We start from the raw sequence: 21,230 nt of genomic DNA, 5'->3' as shown, positions 1-21,230 counted from the left end.
GACTCCATGTGCTGCACATTGTTTGGATCTCATTTGGAGGATATTGCAAAATTGAGGATCCATGCAAGCACAATCATAAAGGTTAAGCAAGTTGTGAAATTTATTTTTAATCATTCCTATGTACTTTCAAATATGAAGAAGCATTTCACCAACAATAGAGAACTCATCCGCCCTGCAGTGACGCACTTTGCTACTACATTTTTGACACTTCAGAGCATTTACAAACAAAAGCGAGGCCTTCAATCTATGTTCTCTTCGAAGATGTGGTGCACTTATACATATGCAAAAATGCATAAAGGTATAAGGAGTCGCTCAATAGTTTTATTTGACCAACATTTTTGGCCTCATGTGGCTTCTGTTATCAAGAGTGTTGTCCCTCTTGTGTGTGTTCTAAGGGAAGTTGATTCTGAGGAAAGACCAGCCATGGGATTTCTCTATAGATGATGGATTCAGCGAAGGAAAAAATTGCTGCAGATTTTTCTAGAAATGCCAAGGAGTATGGATCCATTTGGAGAAAAATAGATGATAGATGGACTCCACAGCTTCAACACCCTTTACATACTGCAGGATATTATTTAAATCCCCAATTGCATTATAAGGAGAACTCATCTGATTGTGAAGAAGTGAAGAAAGGACTATTTGAATGTATGGATAGAATGTTGAGATATGAGGAGAGGCTAGTTGCAGACATCCAATTGGATTTGTTTGACAATGCATGAGGGGATTTTGGGACTCGAGTGGCTGTTGACTCCAAAATGTTGAGAAGCCCAAGTAAAAACATAACTCCAATAAATATTAGTTAATTAGTAGTACTTTATCCTTGTTTCTTCTTATAACTTGGAACTTAAACATGTTTTTTTCTTTTGTAGCTGATTGGTGGAAGTGTTATTGACGAAGTTTGCTATTCGTGTTCTTAGCCTGACATGTAGTGCTAGTGGATATGAGAGGAATTGGAGCACATTTGAGCAGGTTCTTAGTTCTTACAATTGCATGTTATTATCGTTTCACTCAAATATGAAAATGTCTTCTAATATCTAAAAATTTAAATGGCTTAAACTCAATTGTAGATTCATATGAAAAAAAGTAAAAGATTAGAGCACAAGAGATTGAATGCTCTAGTTTACGTGAAGTACAACACCAAACTAATGGAGAGAGCTCTATGAAGAAGACAAATTTATCATCCAATATTGGTGCCGAAAGTACCTTCAGATGATGAATGGTTCACAGAGAAGGAAGGACCTATCCTCCTAAAAGATACTTCTTGGTTTGATGATGAAAATCTCCTATATGTTGATGCTATTAGAGCTTTGCCCGCGGTAGCTTTTGAAGGAGAGATGTTCAAGCAACACAAGCATCTAGTAGCTCGCATTATAGACTTCCTAGCAAAAGGAAGATTAGTGATTATTGTGAGAACTTGAGTACAAACATAACAATAGTCATTTTTTAATCAACTAATTTATAATTCACCATTTCTCCTAATTCCTAAGTCCTAACTTATAGCTTTATTAAATATCTAGGCACTCAAGACAAAGGCAAGAGGCCAACAATGGTCAAAATTGAGGAAGATGATGATGTTAAAGTGGGAGAGGTGGAATTTATAAGTGGAAGAACTCCTACTATAGATGATTTTGACGAAGATGAGGACTTTGATGAACATCTTGATAGTTCCCTCAGAAATTTGTTGATTTAGATTTAGATTCTTAGAAATTAGAATCTTTGATGATGAGACATTGTAATGCTTTAATTTGGCTTTTTCTCTTCTTTTTGTAAAGTAATGGCTTATTTTTAACATGCATTGTTTGAGTTTGTTAGCTAAATATGGCATATATGATACTTAAGAATTATGTTTTTATTTTTTTCTCCATTATTCTAAAATTTTTCTCATTTTTTTACTATATATAATTTTTTTTATTTATTAATTATTTAAAAAAATACAGTCCCAAAATGCTTCCGCCTCAACGCCTTAAGGCTGACGCCTCGCCTCACGGAGGGTTAAACGCCTCGCCATATGCCTTCGTCTTTTAAAACATTGAGTCAAACAATTGTGTAAAGTTTGCTATATAATTAAGATCTACAGTACTCCCTATGCGTTGTTAATTTAGATAGAATTCATATTATATATTAGCTAACAGTAGGAATATTCTTGGAGTTTCAATGCTTTATATTTGATTTAATTTTTCCCTCCATCAGACAAAAATTTACAAATTGAAGAAAGTGAGAGGAAGAATGGATGGGTCTTAAACTTTTCACAGCGATGAAATCACAACAGATTATAGCTGACCCGCATCAAATCCTGCAGAAATCATAATCACATCTGGATCAAAATCTTTAGCGACAGGAATCAATATATGGTCCCAAACAGCAAGATAGTCAGCATCTCCACACCGGCCATTCTCCCAAGGGACATTTATATTAAATCCTGCACCTGGTCCTTCTCCAATCATGGTATAATAACCATCATCATTAGCTGGATAAAAAGTCCCAAATTCATGCCTGCATAAGAGGAACAGCTCCAAAATAAAATAAGGCTGTGGATACATTTTATGCTATACACTACTATTTCAATCGATGAAGCCACAAATTCAAAGGCCTAGAAAAGAATCAGCTAGTGTAACACTTTAAGAAAACAATTAAATAAATATCATGCATATTACTAGAAACAAAAACTAAAAACCAGGAAAAGGAAACTAGCAACCTGTTTGATTATACTTTGCAAACTGAAACAAAAACTAAAAATTTGATAAAATACATGTCCATTTTGTGCTTGGATCAAATAACACTAATTGTCATGTCACCGTAAAATCCTCCATCCTCAAGTCCATTAAACAATTTAACAGTACATCAGTACCATTAGTAAACGTTATAAATCCAACACCTAGAGATATATCTGTTAGACAAGAATATGCTATTCTAGTCATTAAGTAGAGTGAGTGTACTTTTGTTCCTAATGTCTTTTATCTTATATATAAGAGGGCAAACATGGAGCCGTGTGTATGCTCCAGGAAGCTGACGACTGGGCTTTCTGTCTTTCTTCTCTTCTTCCCATTTCCATCTCTAACCCTAAGTGATGTATTTTCTTCATTGAATCTTCAATTTATTTCATATTTATGACATCGTATCAGAGCAATAAACTTCTTCAAACCTAATTAACCTGATGTAGTTATGACCCTTCTCTTCCTTTCTGATTCGAGAGTCATTTAGGGTTTTTTTATCCTTCCCCTCTCAGCCGTGAACCACTCTTGTGGGTGTTGGGTGGCTCATGTTAGTTTGCACATGTAAATACAGCAGCTTCAGGCCTGTTTAGTTTTCGAAAACATTTTCTGTTTCCCAATTTTAAGCTTTCCAAAGAATTATAAAAATTTTAGTTTATTTTTTAGTTTTCCAAAATTTGTATTAGATAGAAAATAAAGAGTTTGTTTAAATGTGCAAAACAATTTTTCATTTTTTATTTTAAGATTTTAAGATAATCACAAAAAAGACTAACTTGTTATCCAATTTTCCAAATTTTAAATAAGGCAATATTTGGAACCATAGGTTTTGGGGCTTGAATTTGGATGTGTGGATTTGGAAAAAATTCTATACATAATCCATACAAATTAAAGTCCAAGATCTAAATCTCATGCTCCTATATGCAAGTAAGAATTGGAATTCTAGAAAACCAATGAAAATATGTATTCCAATTTTTTATATAAAAATTTGGAAAATTGGAAAGAGAAAAAAAAAACAAGTGGCATTTTTTTATTTTTTGAAAAAATTTTAGAAATGAAAAATAAAAATATTTTCACAAGAAAATAGTGCCAAAACTGTTTATTGTATTCATTTATTTCATACAAATGTTGTAAAAATGACTTTTTCGCAATTTGTTGGAAAACTAAAATGGAAAATGAAAACTTTTATCCAATACTAAATTGGCCCTTACTGTTTCTGGAAGACTGCTGTTGTTATTTTGGTGTTTCCTCTGACTTCTGGTCGAGTGATGATACTGTTATGAAGTTGCGATTGCTGTTTTCATGCCAGTACTAACAGAATGGTTCGAATTGTCCTCTTTTTTGAGGAGGTCATTTATTATATAGGCAAAACTGCCAGTTACACAAGGAAACTTGAGTCTGTACGTGTTAATTACACAGAGGTGATCTTAGGAACTATATATGGTAAGCCAGCTAATTTACATAGAGTGATTTTAGGAAGCTATACATGGTAAGCTAAATCTCCTCTCCTATTTATGAAAGTATATACAGCCTACATTAATAGCTATTAACAAGGCATAATTTATGGCCTTCTATTGACATGTACATGCTTCTATCTGCTGCCAGGTTGGTTATTTAGTGCCTGCATTGTTGATGAAGTGCCTGCAGATCTTTGTGGTGGTCTGCCTTCTGTGTGGACAAAGTGTGGTCTGCTCTGATCAGTGTGGTCAAGGCCAACTTAGACAGGATGTGTGAGAGGGAATTTACGTCTGTGATTCTGGCTAGAATATCGTTGCTTCAGTTATGTAGTCGTAGCTGGTTCTTGAAGTTCAGGAACTTTGAAGTTCTGGAGCATTGTTCTTTGTCAGTATGAGCTGCCTGATTCTGCTTTGCTGTTGTGTGTTGTTCATTCCTGATACTGGTGTGTGCTGAATGTAGTGGATTGAGGGGGGTTCTGATGGCCTCTGCAAAGAGAGCTTTAGATGACACTGTTAACATACAAATCACAGCAGTCAAATTGGTTGGATCCTCCAACTACTCATCACAATCTCAGGCAGTACGTGTGTCCATTAACACAAAAGCAAGATCTAATTATCAGCCACATTCTCCTTTGTCTCTACACTCTAAAGATTATGAAGATTAAATGAAGGAGAATGACAAATCCCTATGGAGAAAACTTTTGCTCTACTTCTAAACCCATCTTGGCCAAAGAAACAAACAATTGAATGGTTATAAAGATAGACATCGCTACCGCCATGCAGCTGCCTCCTCTACCCTTCACCATTCCATGCTCTAGAGATCCACCCGGTGCGACTTGGATTTGCCAATTGATCACCAAAGAGTTACCTACACATGTACTCACTCAGACCTTAGTTACTTATCCTATTGCTCTTTATGTTTAGTTATTCCCCTTCCAAGTCCAATTCGTTCTTTTGCCTTGTATATTTCCTCTGCTTCTATGTTGAAGCACTTGCTAACCTTGGGTGGAAGCATGCAATGGATGTAGAATTGGGCGCCTTGACCACTCAAGGGACGTAGGATTTGGTGGATCTTCCTTCTCAGAAGGAGTTGGCTAGGTGTTGTTGTGTCTAGACCATCAAATATATTCCTAAAGGCTCAATCAAACTATTTAAGCTTTAATTGGTTGCCAAGGACTACAAGGTACAACCAAACATATGGCGTTGATTATTTTGAGACCTATCTTGTTGCTCAATTAAATTATGCTCATGTATTGATCTCATTGAAAATTAATTTTGATTGGCCCTTATAGCAAGGTGAAGAATGCCTTCTTGTACGAAGACTTGTAGCAACCTCATGGATATCTTGTTCCAGGGGAGGATGGTAAGGTATGTAGGTTGCATAAGGTCATTTATGGTCTTAATCAGTCTCTGACTCTCCTCGAGCTTGATTTGACAAATTATGTATGGTGATCTCTGCATTTACTTCTATCCAATTCTATTCTAATCATTTGGATTTTGTTTCCAAAAAGAGGACAGGTGTTGTATTTCTATTAGTGTTCTATAATGGATTCTAGTTAAATTTCAAACCGACGACTTGGGTACTCTATGTTACTTTCTTGATTTTGATATTATAAGGCGCAATAAAGGGTTGAATCTATTTTAGTGAAAATATACCTTAGACTTGCTAAGTAAATTTAGTATGTTGGGGGCTAAACCAATTGTTATTCCCATGGATCCCAATGAGAAGTTGTCTAGGGATGTCAGACCGGGGTTCGAAGACAAATGTAGATATATGCAGTTGGTTGGCAAGTTGACCTACTTGATTATCACTAGACCCGACATATCCTTTGCTATGGGGGTGGTGCTTCAGTCAATGAAAAATCCCAAAAAGCCACACTAGGATTAATTGTAGGATAATAGGAATACTACAGTATGAGAGCGGGCCTTGGATCAAAGGTAAGCTTGCCCCTTTGTGACTGGTTGGTCGTGGGTTTGAGCCCATGGAAACAGCCTCTCGACATAAAAGTAGAAGTAAGGCTGCGTACACTGTGACAACCCTCCCCTTACCTTCACGAAGCGGGGAACCTTGTGGCCTAGGGACGCCCTTTTAGGATTCCTACAATATGTCAGAGGCTTCCTAAGCGACAAAAACTATGAGATCATCAAATATTCTGATACAGATTGGGCTGATTGTTTTGATCATTGAAAATATACTAGTTTGTGGGAGGTAATCTTGTTCCGTGGCAAAGAAAAAAGAAATAACAATAAGTGAAAATAAATACCAAGCTATGGATCATACTATAAGTGTGCTTATGTGATTGAAGTCTCTTATGTCAAAAAGAAAATCTTGGTAGTGAAGCCCACAGATATGTTTAGTGATAATCAAGTTGCCATTACATTGCAAGCAACACAATGTTTCATGAGAGGAAAAAGCATTTTGATAGTCGTTTTTTTAGGGATGCAATGTTAAAGAAAGTTGTGAGGACTCCATTTGTGAGATCAATGGATCAATTAGACAATGTTTTCATCAAGGCCTTATTAAGCCTGCATTGTCTAACGGTTATAACAAGCTAAGGTAAGGCCACAATTTGTTGGAAAGTTTCAAATATGTTTAGTCAACTTTCCTATTTTTTCTAAGAGAATCTCGGCTGTAAATGTGTGAATATCCTCGAATATTTAGTTTCCTTAGAAGTTAGCATCTTTGATTCTTTCCTTCTTGGTTCTTTCCTTATATTCTTCTGTTGTACATTTGTTTATTCAAACCTGTACCTATGTTACGATAAATGATAATTTTTTTTTTTTTCCACAAGAAGCTATCTCATTCTAGATGGTATCAGAGCAAGGTCCAGCTCTTGGCCTTGTGTAAACCCTAGTTTCCTTGGGCGGCTCCAATCTGACCCTAATCTCTATAGGATTTTCTATGTTCAACTCTACACTAATCTCTTAAGTTGTTGTAGCCATGGCTGAAACAAAACCAGAAACCAGACCTACCCATTCTGAACCTTACTCTGTCAAAATTGCAAATATACAATTGAATGAGGCCAACTTCCTGCGTAGGTCACAATTTGTCAGGATGTATATTCGTGGAAGAGGGAAGATAGGGTAATTGACTGATGAAGCTAAGGAACCCAAGAAGACAGACCCATCTTATGCTATATGGGATGTTGAAAATTCCATGGTGATGGCATGGCTCATGAATGCAATGGATGAAGAGATTAGTGCTAATTACATGTGCTATTCTATTGCAAAGGAACTCTGGGACAATGTGAGTCAGATGTACTCTGACCTTGGGAATTACTCTCAGATTTATGAACTACAGCAGAAGATCAGCAATACTTATCAAAGAGACGGCAGTGTAACAAGGTATTTCAATGTTCTTAAGGGCCTATGGCAAGATCTGGATTTATTCAATGATTATGAATGGAAAAATCCTGCAGAATGCAATCACAATAAGAAGACAGTGGAGAATGCAAGAATTTTTAAATTATTGGCTGGACCTAATGATGAGTTTGATGAAGTAAGGGGAACAATCCAAGGGAGACAGCCTCTACCCCCACTCGGGGAAGTATTTTCTGAAGTACGACGAGAAGATTGTCGAAGGAGTGCGATGATAAAGAAAAAGGAGCATGAGACTCTGGAAAATTCTGCTCTACTTGCTGCCAATAATCCTGCTCCTCATGCTGCAGGTAACACAGATTTAGCTACTGCCAATATTTCTGCACAGCGGCCTTACTCTAATCAAAGGAGGTTGGAAGATAAGCCTCGAGTATGGTGTGAATATTGCAATAAGCCACGCCACACTCGAGAAAATTGCTGGAAACTCCATGGAAAGCCAACAAACTGGAAGAGCAACAAATCTGGACCCTCTGGCAGCAATCATGCAGTCCCTAAAGCCAATGAAGCTAATTTCCTAAGTGCTTAGCAGGTGGATCATCATCTTCAATTGCTGAAATCTACTTCTGCCTCTGGTCTTCTTATTGGTTCATTGGCCCAAACAAGTGATAACTCTAGTGCCTACCCTTGCTGCTTAAATCTTGCACCATGGATTATTGATTCTGGTGCATCTGATCACATGACCGGTACCTCACAATTGTTTCAATCTTATTCTCTTTGTTCTGGTAATAAAAAGATTAGAATTGCATATGGAAGTTTTTCATCCATTGTTGGAACAAGTTCTGTCCAAATCTCCGAAAAAATAGAACTCAAATCTGTCCTTAGAACTGATAATGGTACTGCATATTTTAACAAATGTTTAGGAATGTTTCTTTCAATAAAAGGTATTAAACATCAATCTACTTGTTGTGACACCTCACAACAAAATGGCATTGCTGAGAGAAAAAAAAAAGCTACTTGTTAGAGGTTGCACGAGCCCTAATGTTTTCAATGCAAGTTCCAAAATATCTATGGGGTGATGCTATTTTAACTGCATGTTATCTTATTAATAGGATGCCTACTCGAGTGCTAAAATACATCACTCCCTTAGATTGCCTAAACAAACTGTTTCCTACAAGTCAGATAACATCAGACCTGCCACTAAAAGTGTTTGGATGCACAGTTTTTGTTCATATACCTACCAATCTTCGATCCAAGCTTGATCCTAGGGCAGAAAAATGTGTTTTCCTTGGATATGCTCCTAATAAAAAAGGGTAGAAATGATTTAACCCTCTAACCAGAAAAATTCATATCAGTATGGATGTTGTTTTTATAGAAAACCAGCCCTTTTTTGGCCATAACTATCTTTACGCGGAGAAAAAGGAAACTAAAGATGAGTTCTGGCAAACCTCTAAGTCTCTTCCAAATGTTTTCCTTGACATTGATATTCACTCTTTAAAGGGTCAGGAAACCGATACTTTAACTGGCGAAAATAATGGAAATCCTAGTCTACCTATACAAGACATACCTGATTCACAAACAGAAGAAGAAGTAATATCAAATATTCCCTCATCTGAGCTTCGTGTTTATACCAAAAGAAGAAATCATCAGAATAATAGAGCTCTTTCCTCAAATCCAGAGCAAGGCCAATCATCATCACCTACAACAGTTGGTCCTCCTTCACATACTCCAGGTACTTTTTCTTCTTCAGATTCTTGTTTTGATAATTCTTCTAATCTTGACCTGGCCATTGCCCTTATGAAAGGAGTTAGAACCTATACCACACATCCTATTTCCAACCATCTATCCTATCATAGACTCTCCGATTCTCATAAGGCATTTACTTCAAATGTTTTTCATCTGTTTATTCGAAGAACCATTCAGGAAGCACTAGATCACCCAGAATGGAGATTGGCTGTTCAAGAAGAGATGGACGCACTAATTGCTAATGAAACTTGGGAAATTGGTGACCGACCGGAGGGGAAGAAGACTGTTGGCTGTAAATGGGTATTTACAGTAAAATTCAAGGCTGATGGGAGTATAGAAAAATACAAAGCAAGACTTGTCGCGAAGGGGTTCACTCAAACATATGGAATTGACTACTAGGAAACATTTGCTCCTGTGGCCAAGATGAACTTAATCCGTGTGTTGCTCTCTCTAGCAGCTCACTTTAACTGGCCCTTATATCAACTAGATGTGAAGAATGCCTTCTTAAATGGAGACTTAGAGGAGGAAGTCTTTATGGATCTACCGCCAAGATTTGAAGGGAAAGGTGGCAAAGGGAAGGTGTGCAAATTGAGGAAATCTTTGTATGGAGTCAAACAATCTCCTAGAGCTTGGTTTGAATGCTTTAGGAAGGTAGTAAAGAGTCATGGCTACAGCCAAGGTCAAGCCGATCATATTATGTTCTATAGACACACGAGTGAAGATAAAATGGCTATCCTTATTGTCTATGTAGATGATATAATTCTAACAGGTGATGATAGCAATGAGCTAGAGCGGTTAAAGAAGATCCTTGCTCAAGAAGTTCAGATTAAAGACTTAGGAAACTTGAAGTATTTTCTCGGTATGGAATTTGCAAGGTCAAAGAAAGGAATTTTTGTCTCCCAACGCAAGTATGTACTTAATTTACTTGGAGAAACAGGTCTGCTAATGTGCAAAGCGAAAAACCGTCAACGGTTTTTGGAAGGTTTTGGGAGGTTCTCTCTCTCTCTCTCTCTCTCTCTCTCTCTCTCTCTCTCTCTCTCTCTCTCTCTCTCTCTCCCCCTCTCTCTCTCTCTCCTAAGCCTCCCGGATCATCTTCGAGTGCTCTTCGATCTTCTCTCCCTCTTCCCGGCATGTAGGCCGTCAATCTTTAGTGGATTCGTGCGGTTATGTTTTTCTGTGGTTTTGAAGGTTTTAGGTTTTTTCTTCAAAAACAGGCAAGGGGATTGTACTATGTTAGTTAATTTTGTAAGTTCCACCGATTAAAATATAGTATATGCTTGTATACATATGATTACAGCTTTTACTTTCCAATACAACCGTTCAGACTGAGGTTCGAGCCTAGGGTTCGATTAATAGATATTATTTTCGAAACGAACCGAGTAAGTTTGAATATGAGATTACTGGATTAAAGTACTGGATTTTCTGAACGTTTTGACCGATTGAAATTATTGGTTCCGAATTGTTATGCGTGTTTAATAAAGAATCAAAATGAGTAAGGTGGATTATCTCCGTTTTTCCTTTACATATGTATATATATATATATATATATATATTAATCAAATAAAAGCTATGGAGATAATTAAACACGTATTTTTAACAAAGAAGATATGCAGTATGGTATGACCTATTTTTCAATAGAAGATATAATTGTAAGAATATGACAAATATGATATACTGATTTATGAATTATCAGATGAAAATTGTGTAGCATGAGAACAAGGTCTTAAATTTCGACTTCGACTCAAATTTCGAAGCTCCAAAAATACAGAAATTTCGATGGAAATTTCGATGTCAATTTCGATTTCGATTTGAAAAAATAATGGAAACTAGTAGTAAAGCGTGGAATTCTTTGTGAAACTTTAGAAATGGTTAACAAACATAAAAATATAAGTTTTAAGACTAATATATTACAAATTAAATACATCTATGTTTTGTATGAGGTGGAAAAGTTTTAAAATAGTATGTGTATCAAACATGTTTGTAAGATAATGTACATTAAACAAATTCAGTTAATGCAAAAGAAATTCATAAATCATTTGAATATTATTTATTATACAAATATTGATAATTTAACATGAATAGTTAAATAAAATATTACTATAAGTTTATTTTTTCATATAATTTCAAAAGCACTTGTGATAACCTTTTGTTTTAATAAAATAAATTAAAAGAGAAATTTCACTTCACTCTCAAGGTTTCAATAAATTTCGACAAATTTCGCTAAAATTTCGAGGTTTCGAAAAATTTCAGATGATTCGTTGAGATTTCGACAAAAATTATGCAAGACGGAAATCGACTGCCATTTTGATTTCGAAGGTGACAGAAATCGGAAATTTCGAGGGAAATTTCGATAGTTTCGTGGAAATTTAAGACCATGCATGAGAACGGGCTAAAACGGCATAAATAAATGGAATATTTATACAATATGATGTGCCGTCTATAAACCGTGTGATGATGTGCCAGCTATAAGTGGTGTGATGATGTGCTGGCTATATGCCGAGTTGTGACGTGCCGGCTATAAGCCGAGTTATGATATGTCGGCAATACGCTGAGTATGATATGCCGGTTTTATACCGAGACAGTATATGACAGATACTTTACAGAATTGTGAACAACTTATGTTTTATACAGCTTTTATTGCGTAAATTGCCATATATGATTTAAGAACCCTTAGGATTAGATGTTGTATTATGAGCACACTACCATAGCTAGTTTTGGGAGGTGATGCAATCACACTAAGATGATAGTGTGATTATGGAAAGTCGATTGGAGACCTAGGTACAATACTACCCTAAGGTAGTTCCGGGGACCCCTCCCAATGCAGTTCCGGGTGACCCCTCCCGATGTAGTTCGGGGTTTGGGGTAGGCACAATCGTACTTACTACCTTTTTATGACTCAACTATGGTCAGCCGGCCATATGCCGAGTCCATCCTTCAGGCCGCACAACCCATCATAGGGGGAAGCATGTCGTATGAATATGTGAAAGTGTGACGACGCTAGTTCAGCAGTCCAAGTTGTATCTTCTAGGCATATATGGAGAAAATTACTATTAATGGGCTATATTGAGCCGATAGTATTTTATTCAGAGATTATGTAACTCTAGATATACAGTTCAATACAGTTTTAAAATGTCAATTCTGATACAGTTAAATATATATGAAAATATTTTATTCGTACTAAAACTCATGTTAGCCACACACTGACAATAGTCTAGTCCACCTTACTGAGAAGTGTCTCACCCCATTATCCATCTCATTTTTCAGGTCCTACACATAACCGTACCTAACTTACCTCGGGGCTAGGATTAGACTTTTGGGAGTAGTAGACAGAGCTGGTGAGCCACCAGCTATTATATTTTGATGTTTTGTTGGGTTGTATTATATAGACAGACAATTCTATATATGTATTTGGAGATAGTTAGAAGTCTAGTAATATGATTGAGGTATTTTCTTCCACTGTATAGTTTTACTTTCAGTAATGATAGGACCACCTAGTTTCCCCTGATTAGGGTGGATGGTAGTATTATGGTATCAGAGCATTTCTATATTTATAGCAGTTTAAATTTGTTGGGTCATTACAGGTGGTATCAAAGCCTAGGTTGCTAGGTTCTACAAACTATGTCAGATGCTTTTACTAGAGTATAGGTTTAGATTGGGAACGAGGATAGGAATGGGTAGAACTGGAATCTTGAGTTTTGCTTCGTAAGCCTTGAGGTAGAAATCCTTTGACGGACTTCTGTGATTTTCTGGACTAGTTGATGTGTTCAAAAAACCACGGCAATCCATTGACGGTTTTGTTTACAACCGGAGGGGCAGGAACTTGAAACTGGAATGGGAATATTAAGTTTGTAGTGTAAGTCGTAATTTAGAGGAGAGGATTTAGGTTGGTAATTGGAATTTACTAAAGTGAGTCTCTTAGTGTTATAATCGCATCAGATATGTTAGGATATTAGAATTCTAAATTTGTTTTGGTTATATCTTCAGGATGGATCCCATGGACAGTAATGATGTCGCCGGAGGGAATAGCAGTGAGGGGGCTGCCCATAAGGGTGGCAGCGATTCTATAGCGGCGCTTCGGGACTTCGCCCAACAGTTTATGGCCGAGGTCATGCGGAGTTCTCGGGGGCAGGACCGTCCCACTACTGAGCTAGGAGGTTTTATCAAGTAGTTCACTTGCCTAAAGCCTCCTACCTTCATGGGAAGTACTAACCCTATCCTTGCGGAGAATTGGATTCGGGAAATCGAAAAGATCTTGGTCCTACTGTGATTCACAAATGAGCAAAAGGTGTTCTATGCTACATTCAAGCTGACTGGAGAGGCCGAGAGATGGTGGGAAGCAGTAAAGCTGCTAGAGGAGCAGAGACTGGTACCAGTGGTGATGACTTGGAGCCGCTTCAGAGAGGTTTTTTTTGACCGGTATTTTCCAGCCTCTGTCAAGAATGCAAAGGCGGAGGAGTTCTTGAACCTGACTTAGGGGCAACTAACTATTCAGTAGTACGCTGCTAGGTTTACGGAGCTGTCTCATTTTGCTCCTTCTATGGTACCTGACGAGTCCAAAAAGATTTGGAGGTTCGAGAGGGGTCTGAGGCAAGAGATTTTAAAGCAGGTGGCTGTGTTGCAGGTACAGTATTTCGCTACACTAGTGCATAAGGCCACTACGGCAGAGAAGAGTCTACAAGGAGATGTGGGGGTTCAAAACCCAAAACAGAGGCCTATACCTTATAGTTCTTATACGGGTGCGAGGTAGGTCCTTTGAAGAGGTATGGTAATGGCAGAGGCCAGCGACGAGAGATGGATGGTGGAACATTTCAAGGTACCTCATCACACCCTGCTTGCCCTACATGCGGCAAGAGGCATTTGGGAGAGTGCAAAGGAGGATCAGGTGGCTGCTTCCGGTGTAGTAGGCTTGGACATTTGGCGCAAGATTGCCGCGCGATGTGGAGCAACGCACCCCCACAGCAGCCATATCGAGGAGGTAACCAGGCACCAGGCAGGAACCACCAAAGGGGTACGGCCCAAGCGCGGGTGTATTCCTTGACTCTTGGCGATGCCGAAAATGCAGGAGATGTGGTAACAAGTAACATTTATGTGCATTCAAATAGAACTATTGTATTGTTTGACTGAGGAGCGATGCATTCTTTCGTGTTTCGTGGGTTCATCAAATTCTGCAGGATAGAAACACAATTGTTAAATACCGAGTTAGAGGTGGTCACACCGACAGGGTCAGTAGTAGTGTGTAGTAAGGTGGTCTGAGACTACCCAGTGGAGTTTCAAGGGAAATGATGCCTGCTAGCTTGATTATCTTTGACTTGCATGGTTTTGATATCATTTTAGGGATTCACTGGTTAGTGTCCAGTTACGCAAGTATCAATTGCCATAGGAAAAAGGTAGTGTTCAGACCTCTTGGGGAGCAGAAGTTTAAATTTGTCAGGTTGTGTGTGCACTCTGCACCACGAATTCTTTCAGTCATTCAGGCAAAGAAGCTACTCCTGGAGGGGTGCCAGGGGTACTTTGCGTTTGTGAAAGAAGCACCGAGAGAAGAACTTAAACTGGAGGATATCCCTGCGGTAAGAGAGTTCTTGGATGTTTTCCTATAGGACTTACCGGGATTGCCCCCTGATCGTGAGGTGGAGTTTGCCATTGATTTCATTTCAGGGACAGCACCGATTTCTAAGGCTCCATACAGAATGGCTCCAGCGGAACTGAAGGAGTTAAAGGAGCAGCTACAGGAACTTTTTGACAAGAGGTTTATCAGACCGAGCGTATCACCCTGGGGAGCACCTATGTTGTTTGTAGAGAAGAAGGATGGGTCGATGAGGATGTGCATCAACTATAGAAAGATTAACAAAGTGACAGTGAAGAATAAATACTCGTTACCTTGAATTGATGATCTGTTCGACCAGTTACAGGGCACACAGGTCTTCTCCAAGATCGATCTGCGATTCGGGTATCATTACGTGAGGTTTAAATCAGAGGATGTATCAAAGACAGCTTTCCGTACTAGGTATGGTCATTACAAATTTCTGATTATGCCTTTCAGATTGACCAATGCTCCTGCGACATTCATGGACCTGATGAATAGGGTGTTTCACAAGTACTTAGATCAATTCGTGGTTGTATTCATCGATGACATCCTGGTTTATTCGAGGAGTCCTAAGGAGCATGCGGCTCATTTAAGGTTGGTACTTCAGGTACTTGGAGGAAAGAACTTTGCTAAATTCAAGAAATGCGAATTTTGATTGGAGCAAGTGGCATTTCTAGGACATCTAGTGTCTAGAGAAGGTGTTTCAACGGACCCGAGCAAGATAGAAGCGGTAGTTGATTGGGGCGAGGCCGGAGAACGTGCATGAGGTTAGAAGTTTCTTGGGTCTAGCAGGATATTACCGCTAGTTCGTAGCGGGATTTTCTAGACTATCAGGTCTGCTAACACAGCTCACGAGGAAGAACATGAAATTCGAGTAGACTGGTGAATGCTAATAGAGTTTTCAAGAACTGAAGCAGTGACTAGTTACTGCCCCAGTGTTGACCATTCCATCAGGAGATGGTGAATTCGTGATCTACAATGACGCATCTCAGAAAGGACTCGGGTGCGTATTAATACATCAAGGAAAGGCCATCACGTACGCTTCTCGCCAACCCAAGGAGTACGAGAAGAACTATCTAACGCATGACATGAAATTGGCAGCAGTAGTTTATGCGTTAAAAATCTGGAGGCACTACCTATACGGTGAAAGGTGCAAGATCTTTACTGATCACGAGAGTCTTAAGTACTTTTTCACTCAGAAGAAGTTGAACATGAGACAGCGGAGATGGCTTGAGTTGATAAAGGACTGCGGCTGTACCATCAGTTACCACCCAGGAAAGGCTAATGTGGTATCTGATGCTTTGAGTCGGAAGTCAGTGGATGCCTCAATCTCAGCAGTTGTAGTGCAATATCGGATTAGGATGGACCTGAAAAGGTTGGGTGTGGAGTTAGTGGAATAAAATCACCAGGCGTTCATTGCTAGCCTGGTAGTACAACCGACCTTACGGGAAAGGATCAGGACAGCTCAGACAAAAATGCAGAGTTGGTAGAGATTGTGAGTGGAGTACTGAATGGATTGAAGGCAGATTTCAATGTCTCAGACGACGGGGTGTTGAGATTTCACACCAGGATATGTGTACCGAATGACTTTGAGATTAAACGAGTCATACTAGAGGAGGCACATCGCTCACTCCTTACCGTGCATCCAAGGAACACAAAAATGTACAGGGACCTGCGGGAATCTTTCTGGTGGTCTAACATGAAAAGAGAGATCACCCGTTTTGTTGAGCAGTGCTTGACATGCCAACAGGTGAAGGCCGAGCATCAGAGGCTAGCAGGACCGTTGCAACCACTTCTCATTCCAAAGTGGAATTGGGGCATATTTCCATGGACTTTGTCACGGGATTGCCATCGGCACTTCATGGACAAAATGCTATCTGGGTAGTTGTTGACAGACTAACGAAGACTGCCCATTTCGTTTCGATTAAACTCGGTTATTTCATGAATAAGCTGGTAGAGGGAGCTTTACGTTCAGGAGATAGTCAGATTGCACGGGGTGCCTATGTCCATCATTTTAGATAGGGACCCGCAATTTACTTCCCGGTTTTGGAAGAGCCTACATGAAGCATTGGGATCTGAACTCACTTTCAATACTACTTTTCATCCATAGACCGATGGTCAGTCAAAGAGGACCATTCAGATTCTAGAAGATATTCAACGGGCGTGTGTCCTGGAGTTCGGGGGTAGTTGGATTAAATATCTGCCGTTAGCTGAGTTCACATATAATAACAATTATCAACCCAGTATCGGGGTAGCACTGTATGAGGCACTGTATGGTCGAAGGTGCTGATCTCGTTGTACTGGGATGAGGTTGGTGAGGTGGCAGATTTTGGGGTCGGAACTTGTTCAGCAGACCTCTGAGAAGGTCAAGCTCATTAGGGAAAGGATTAAAACATAATAGACTCGGCAAAAGAGCTATGTGGATACACGCTGGCGAGAGCTAGAGTTCGAGATAGGTGATACGATATTTTTTAGGATTGCTCCGATGAAAGGGGTGATGAGATTTGGGAAAAAGGGGAAGCTAAGCCCTAGATATATTGGGTCACTCGAGATTCTGGAAAGAGTTGGTCTGGTGGCGTACAGGATAGCATTACCCCCAACACTGTCTAGGATCCACGATGTATTCCACGTGCCCATGCTAAGGAAGTACGTTCCACATCCTTCGCATGTGACTAGTTATGAGTCTTTGGAACTCGGGGACACTTTGGTATATGAGGAGATACCAGTTGAAATCTTAGATCGTAAGGAGCGGGAGCTACGTACTAAAAAAATTCTGCTTGTGAAGGTACTTTGGCGTAATCACGCAGTGGAAGAAGCTTCAGGGAAATTAGAGACAGAAATACGTCAGAAGTATCCACAGCTATTCAGAGAGGCTCGACACTAAATAGGTAAGTATGACAGTAGGTAAGTGTTGGTTTGTATGTATAGTGTTTAGAGTAGGTTTGTTTATGCTTTAGCATATGGATGGTCTTTAGGAGAGTTTGTATGGTATTGTAATCTTCCGAGACATTACATATAACCACGGTATTCCTCCGCTATAAGTGAGGGTATTTAATAAACTTGGGACGGGGCCGCTATGTGGGTGGCTACCAACTCTTCTGTAGAAATGAATCGTAAGTTAAGGATGGGATCGATAACGGTTAGTAAATTTCAAGAACGATATTTTTATAAGGAGGTAGATTGTAGAAACCCGAACCCGAAAAATAAAATAAAATAAATAAGGAAGAGAGAAATAAAAGAAAAGAAAGAAAAAAGAAGGAAATTGGTTTGGCAAGACCCAAACCGTCGACAATTTCACTGAGCTGGGGAAAACCCATCAACGGTTTCAGTCAACTGAGATGGTCAACTGCCAAACCGTCGACGGTTTTGTCAAACCTAGAAAAACCGTTGATGGTTTTCCTGTAGACTTGCTTACTTAAGGGCTAAGTTATGTTCATTTTTTCATAACTCTCATATCCTCTCTCTCTCTCTCTCTAACGGAGGGTTTTGGAAGGTTCTCTCTCTCTCTCTCTCCTAAGCCTCTCAGATCATCCTTGAGTGCTCTTCGATCTTCTCTCCCTCCTCCCGGCACGTAGGTCGTCGATCTTCAGCGGATTCGTGCGGTTAGGTTTTTGGTGGTTTTGAAGGTTTTAGACTTTTTCTTCAGGAACAGGTAAGGGGATTATACTATGTCAGTTAATTTTGTAAGTTCCACCAATTAAAACGCAACATATGTTCATATACATATGATTACAGTTTTTACTTTCCAATCCAACCGTTCAAACTGAGGTTTTCGAGCCTATGGTTCGGTTAATAGATATTATTTTCGAAACCAACCGATTAAGTTTGAATATGAGATTAGTGGATTAAAGTACTAGATTTTCTGAACGTTTTGACCGATTGAAATTATTGATTATGAATTGTTATGCATGTTTTATAAAGAATCAAAGTGAGTAGGGTTGATTATCTCCGTTTTTCCTTTACATATATATATATATATATATTTTAATCAAATAAAAGTTGTGGAGATAATTAAACCCATATTTTCAACAAAGCAAATATGTAGTATGGTACGACATAATTTTCAGTAGAAGATATAATCGTAAGAATATGACAGATATGATATACTGATTTATGACTTATCAGATGAAAATTGTGTGGCATGAGAACGGGATAAAACAGCATAAATATAAGTCGTGTGATGATGTGCTGGCTATATGCCGAGTTATGACGTGCCGGCTATAAGTCGAGTTATGATGTGTCAGCGGTACGCCAAGTATGATATGCCGGTTTTATACCGAAATAGTATATGATAGATATCTTACAGAATTGTGAACAGCTTATGTTTTATACAATTTTTATTGCGTAAATTGCCATATATGATTTAAGAACCTTGAGGATCATATGTTGTATTATGAGGACGGTACCGTAGCTAGTTTTGGGAGGTGGTGCAATCACACTGGGATGATAGTGTAATTATGGATAATCGATTGGAGACCTGGGTACAGTACTACGAAGGACCCCACAAGATGCAGTTCCAGGTGACCCCTCCCGATGCAGTTCCGGGTTTCGGGTAGGCACAATCGTACTTACTACCTTTTTCTGACTCAGCTATGGTCGACTGGCCATATGTTGAGTCCATCCTTCAGGCCACACAACCCGTCATGGGGGGAAGCATGTCGTATGAGTATGTGAAAGCATGACGTGCTAGTTCAGTAGTCCAAGTTGTCTCTTCTAGGCACATATGAGCAAAATTACTATTAATGGGCTATATTGAGCCGATAGTATTTTATTCAGAGATTATGTAACTCTAGATATACAGTTCAGTACAGTTTTAAAATGTCATTTCTGATACAGTTAAATATATATGAAAATATTTTATTTGTACTAAAACTCATGTTAGCCACACACTGACGATAGTCTAATCCACCTTACTGAGAAGTGTCTCACCCCATTATCCATCTCATTTTTTAGGTCCTACACATAACCGTACCTAGCTAACCTCGGGTCTGGGATTAGACTTTTGGGAGTAGTAGACAGAGTTTGTGAGCCACCAGCTATTATATTTTGATGTTTTGTTCGGTTGTATTATATAGACAGACAGTTTTATATATGTATTTTGGGACAGTTAGAACTCTAGTAATATGATTGAGGTATTTTCTTCCGCTGTGTAGTTTTACTTTCAATAATGACAGGACCACCCCGTTTTCCCTGGTTAGGGCGGGTGGTAGTATTGTGGTATCAGAGCATTCCTATATTTATAGCAGTTTAAATTTGTTGGGTCGTTACTTATAGAGTCGAACATAGAACTCCAACCAACTAAGGCTGAAGAAGTGATCAACAAAGAGCAATACCAAAGATTGGTAGGGAAACTCTATCTCTCTCATACATGATCTAACATAGCCTTTGCAACAAGTGTGGTAAGTCAATTTAAGCACTCACCAAGACTCGAGCATTTTGATGTTGTTTACAGGATTCTAAGGTACCTAAATGGGACTCCAAGTAAAGGTTTATTATTTGGAGGACATGGGAATTTACAGGTTGAAGTATACACTGATGCAGATTGGGCTGGAAGTACCACTGATAGAAGATCAACTTCTGGCTATTGCACCTTTGTTGGAGGAAACCTAGTAACATGGCGCAGCAAGAAACAAAATGTGGTGGCAAGGAGCAGTGCAGAGGCAGAATTTAGGGCTTTTGCTCATGGAATTTGTGAAACACTATCGATCAAAAGGTTGCCGGAAGAATTAAAGATTACTAATTCACTACCAATGAAACTGTATTGTGACAATAAAGCTGCAATAGCTATCGCTCACAATCTAGTTCTTCATGATAGAACTAAACATGCGGAGGTAGACAAGCATTTTATCAAAGAGAAAATGGATGAGGGAGTAATCTGTCTGCCATATATCTCAACAACTGAGCAAGTAGCAGAAATATTGACAAAGGGACTGCCGAAGAAACAGTTTGAAAACTTCATTAGCAAGCTGGCCATGGAAGATATCTTCAAGCCAGCTTGAGGGGGAGTGTTGGAAAGTTTCAAATCTGTATAGTCAACTTTCCTATTTTTCCTAAGAGAATCTCGGCTGTAAATGTGTGAATATCCTAGAATATTTAGTTTCCTTAGAAGTTAGCATCTTTGATTCTTTCCTTCTTGGTTCTTTCCTTCTTTTTTTCTGCTGTACATCTATTTATACAGACCTGTACCTATGTTATGATAAATGAGAATTTTTTTTTTCCACAAGAAGCTATCTCATTCAAGATAATTATACACATCCAGCTTGAGTGGAGAGTCGAGTGTCAAAACAAGATATGTTATTTTAGTACCTAGGTGATGTCAGTGGGCATATTTTTATCCTTATGTCTTTTTTATTCTGTATGTATTCTCAATCTCTAGCCCTAAGTGTTGTATTTTCTTCATTGAATCTTCAATTTTCTTCA

General features: G+C 38.7%; 1 protein-coding gene across 1 annotated transcript in view; it reads right to left on the bottom strand.

The window, feature by feature from the left end:
* Positions 1–21,230, bottom strand: part of LOC131145522 (histone deacetylase 5-like) — a 101,306-nt gene that overhangs the window by 50,482 nt on the left and 29,594 nt on the right. Inside the window, exon 5 of the mRNA XM_058094662.1 lies at positions 2,282–2,493. Coding sequence (XP_057950645.1) covers positions 2,282–2,493 — 212 coding nt within the window. The remainder of the gene's footprint in view (positions 1–2,281; positions 2,494–21,230) is intronic.

The sequence above is a fragment of the Malania oleifera genome, chromosome 13 (assembly GCF_029873635.1).
Source record: "Malania oleifera isolate guangnan ecotype guangnan chromosome 13, ASM2987363v1, whole genome shotgun sequence".
NCBI classification, from domain to species: domain Eukaryota; kingdom Viridiplantae; phylum Streptophyta; class Magnoliopsida; order Santalales; family Ximeniaceae; genus Malania; species Malania oleifera.
The sequence above is the reverse complement of the archived record's forward strand: the minus strand, read 5'-3'. Positions and strand labels throughout refer to the sequence as shown.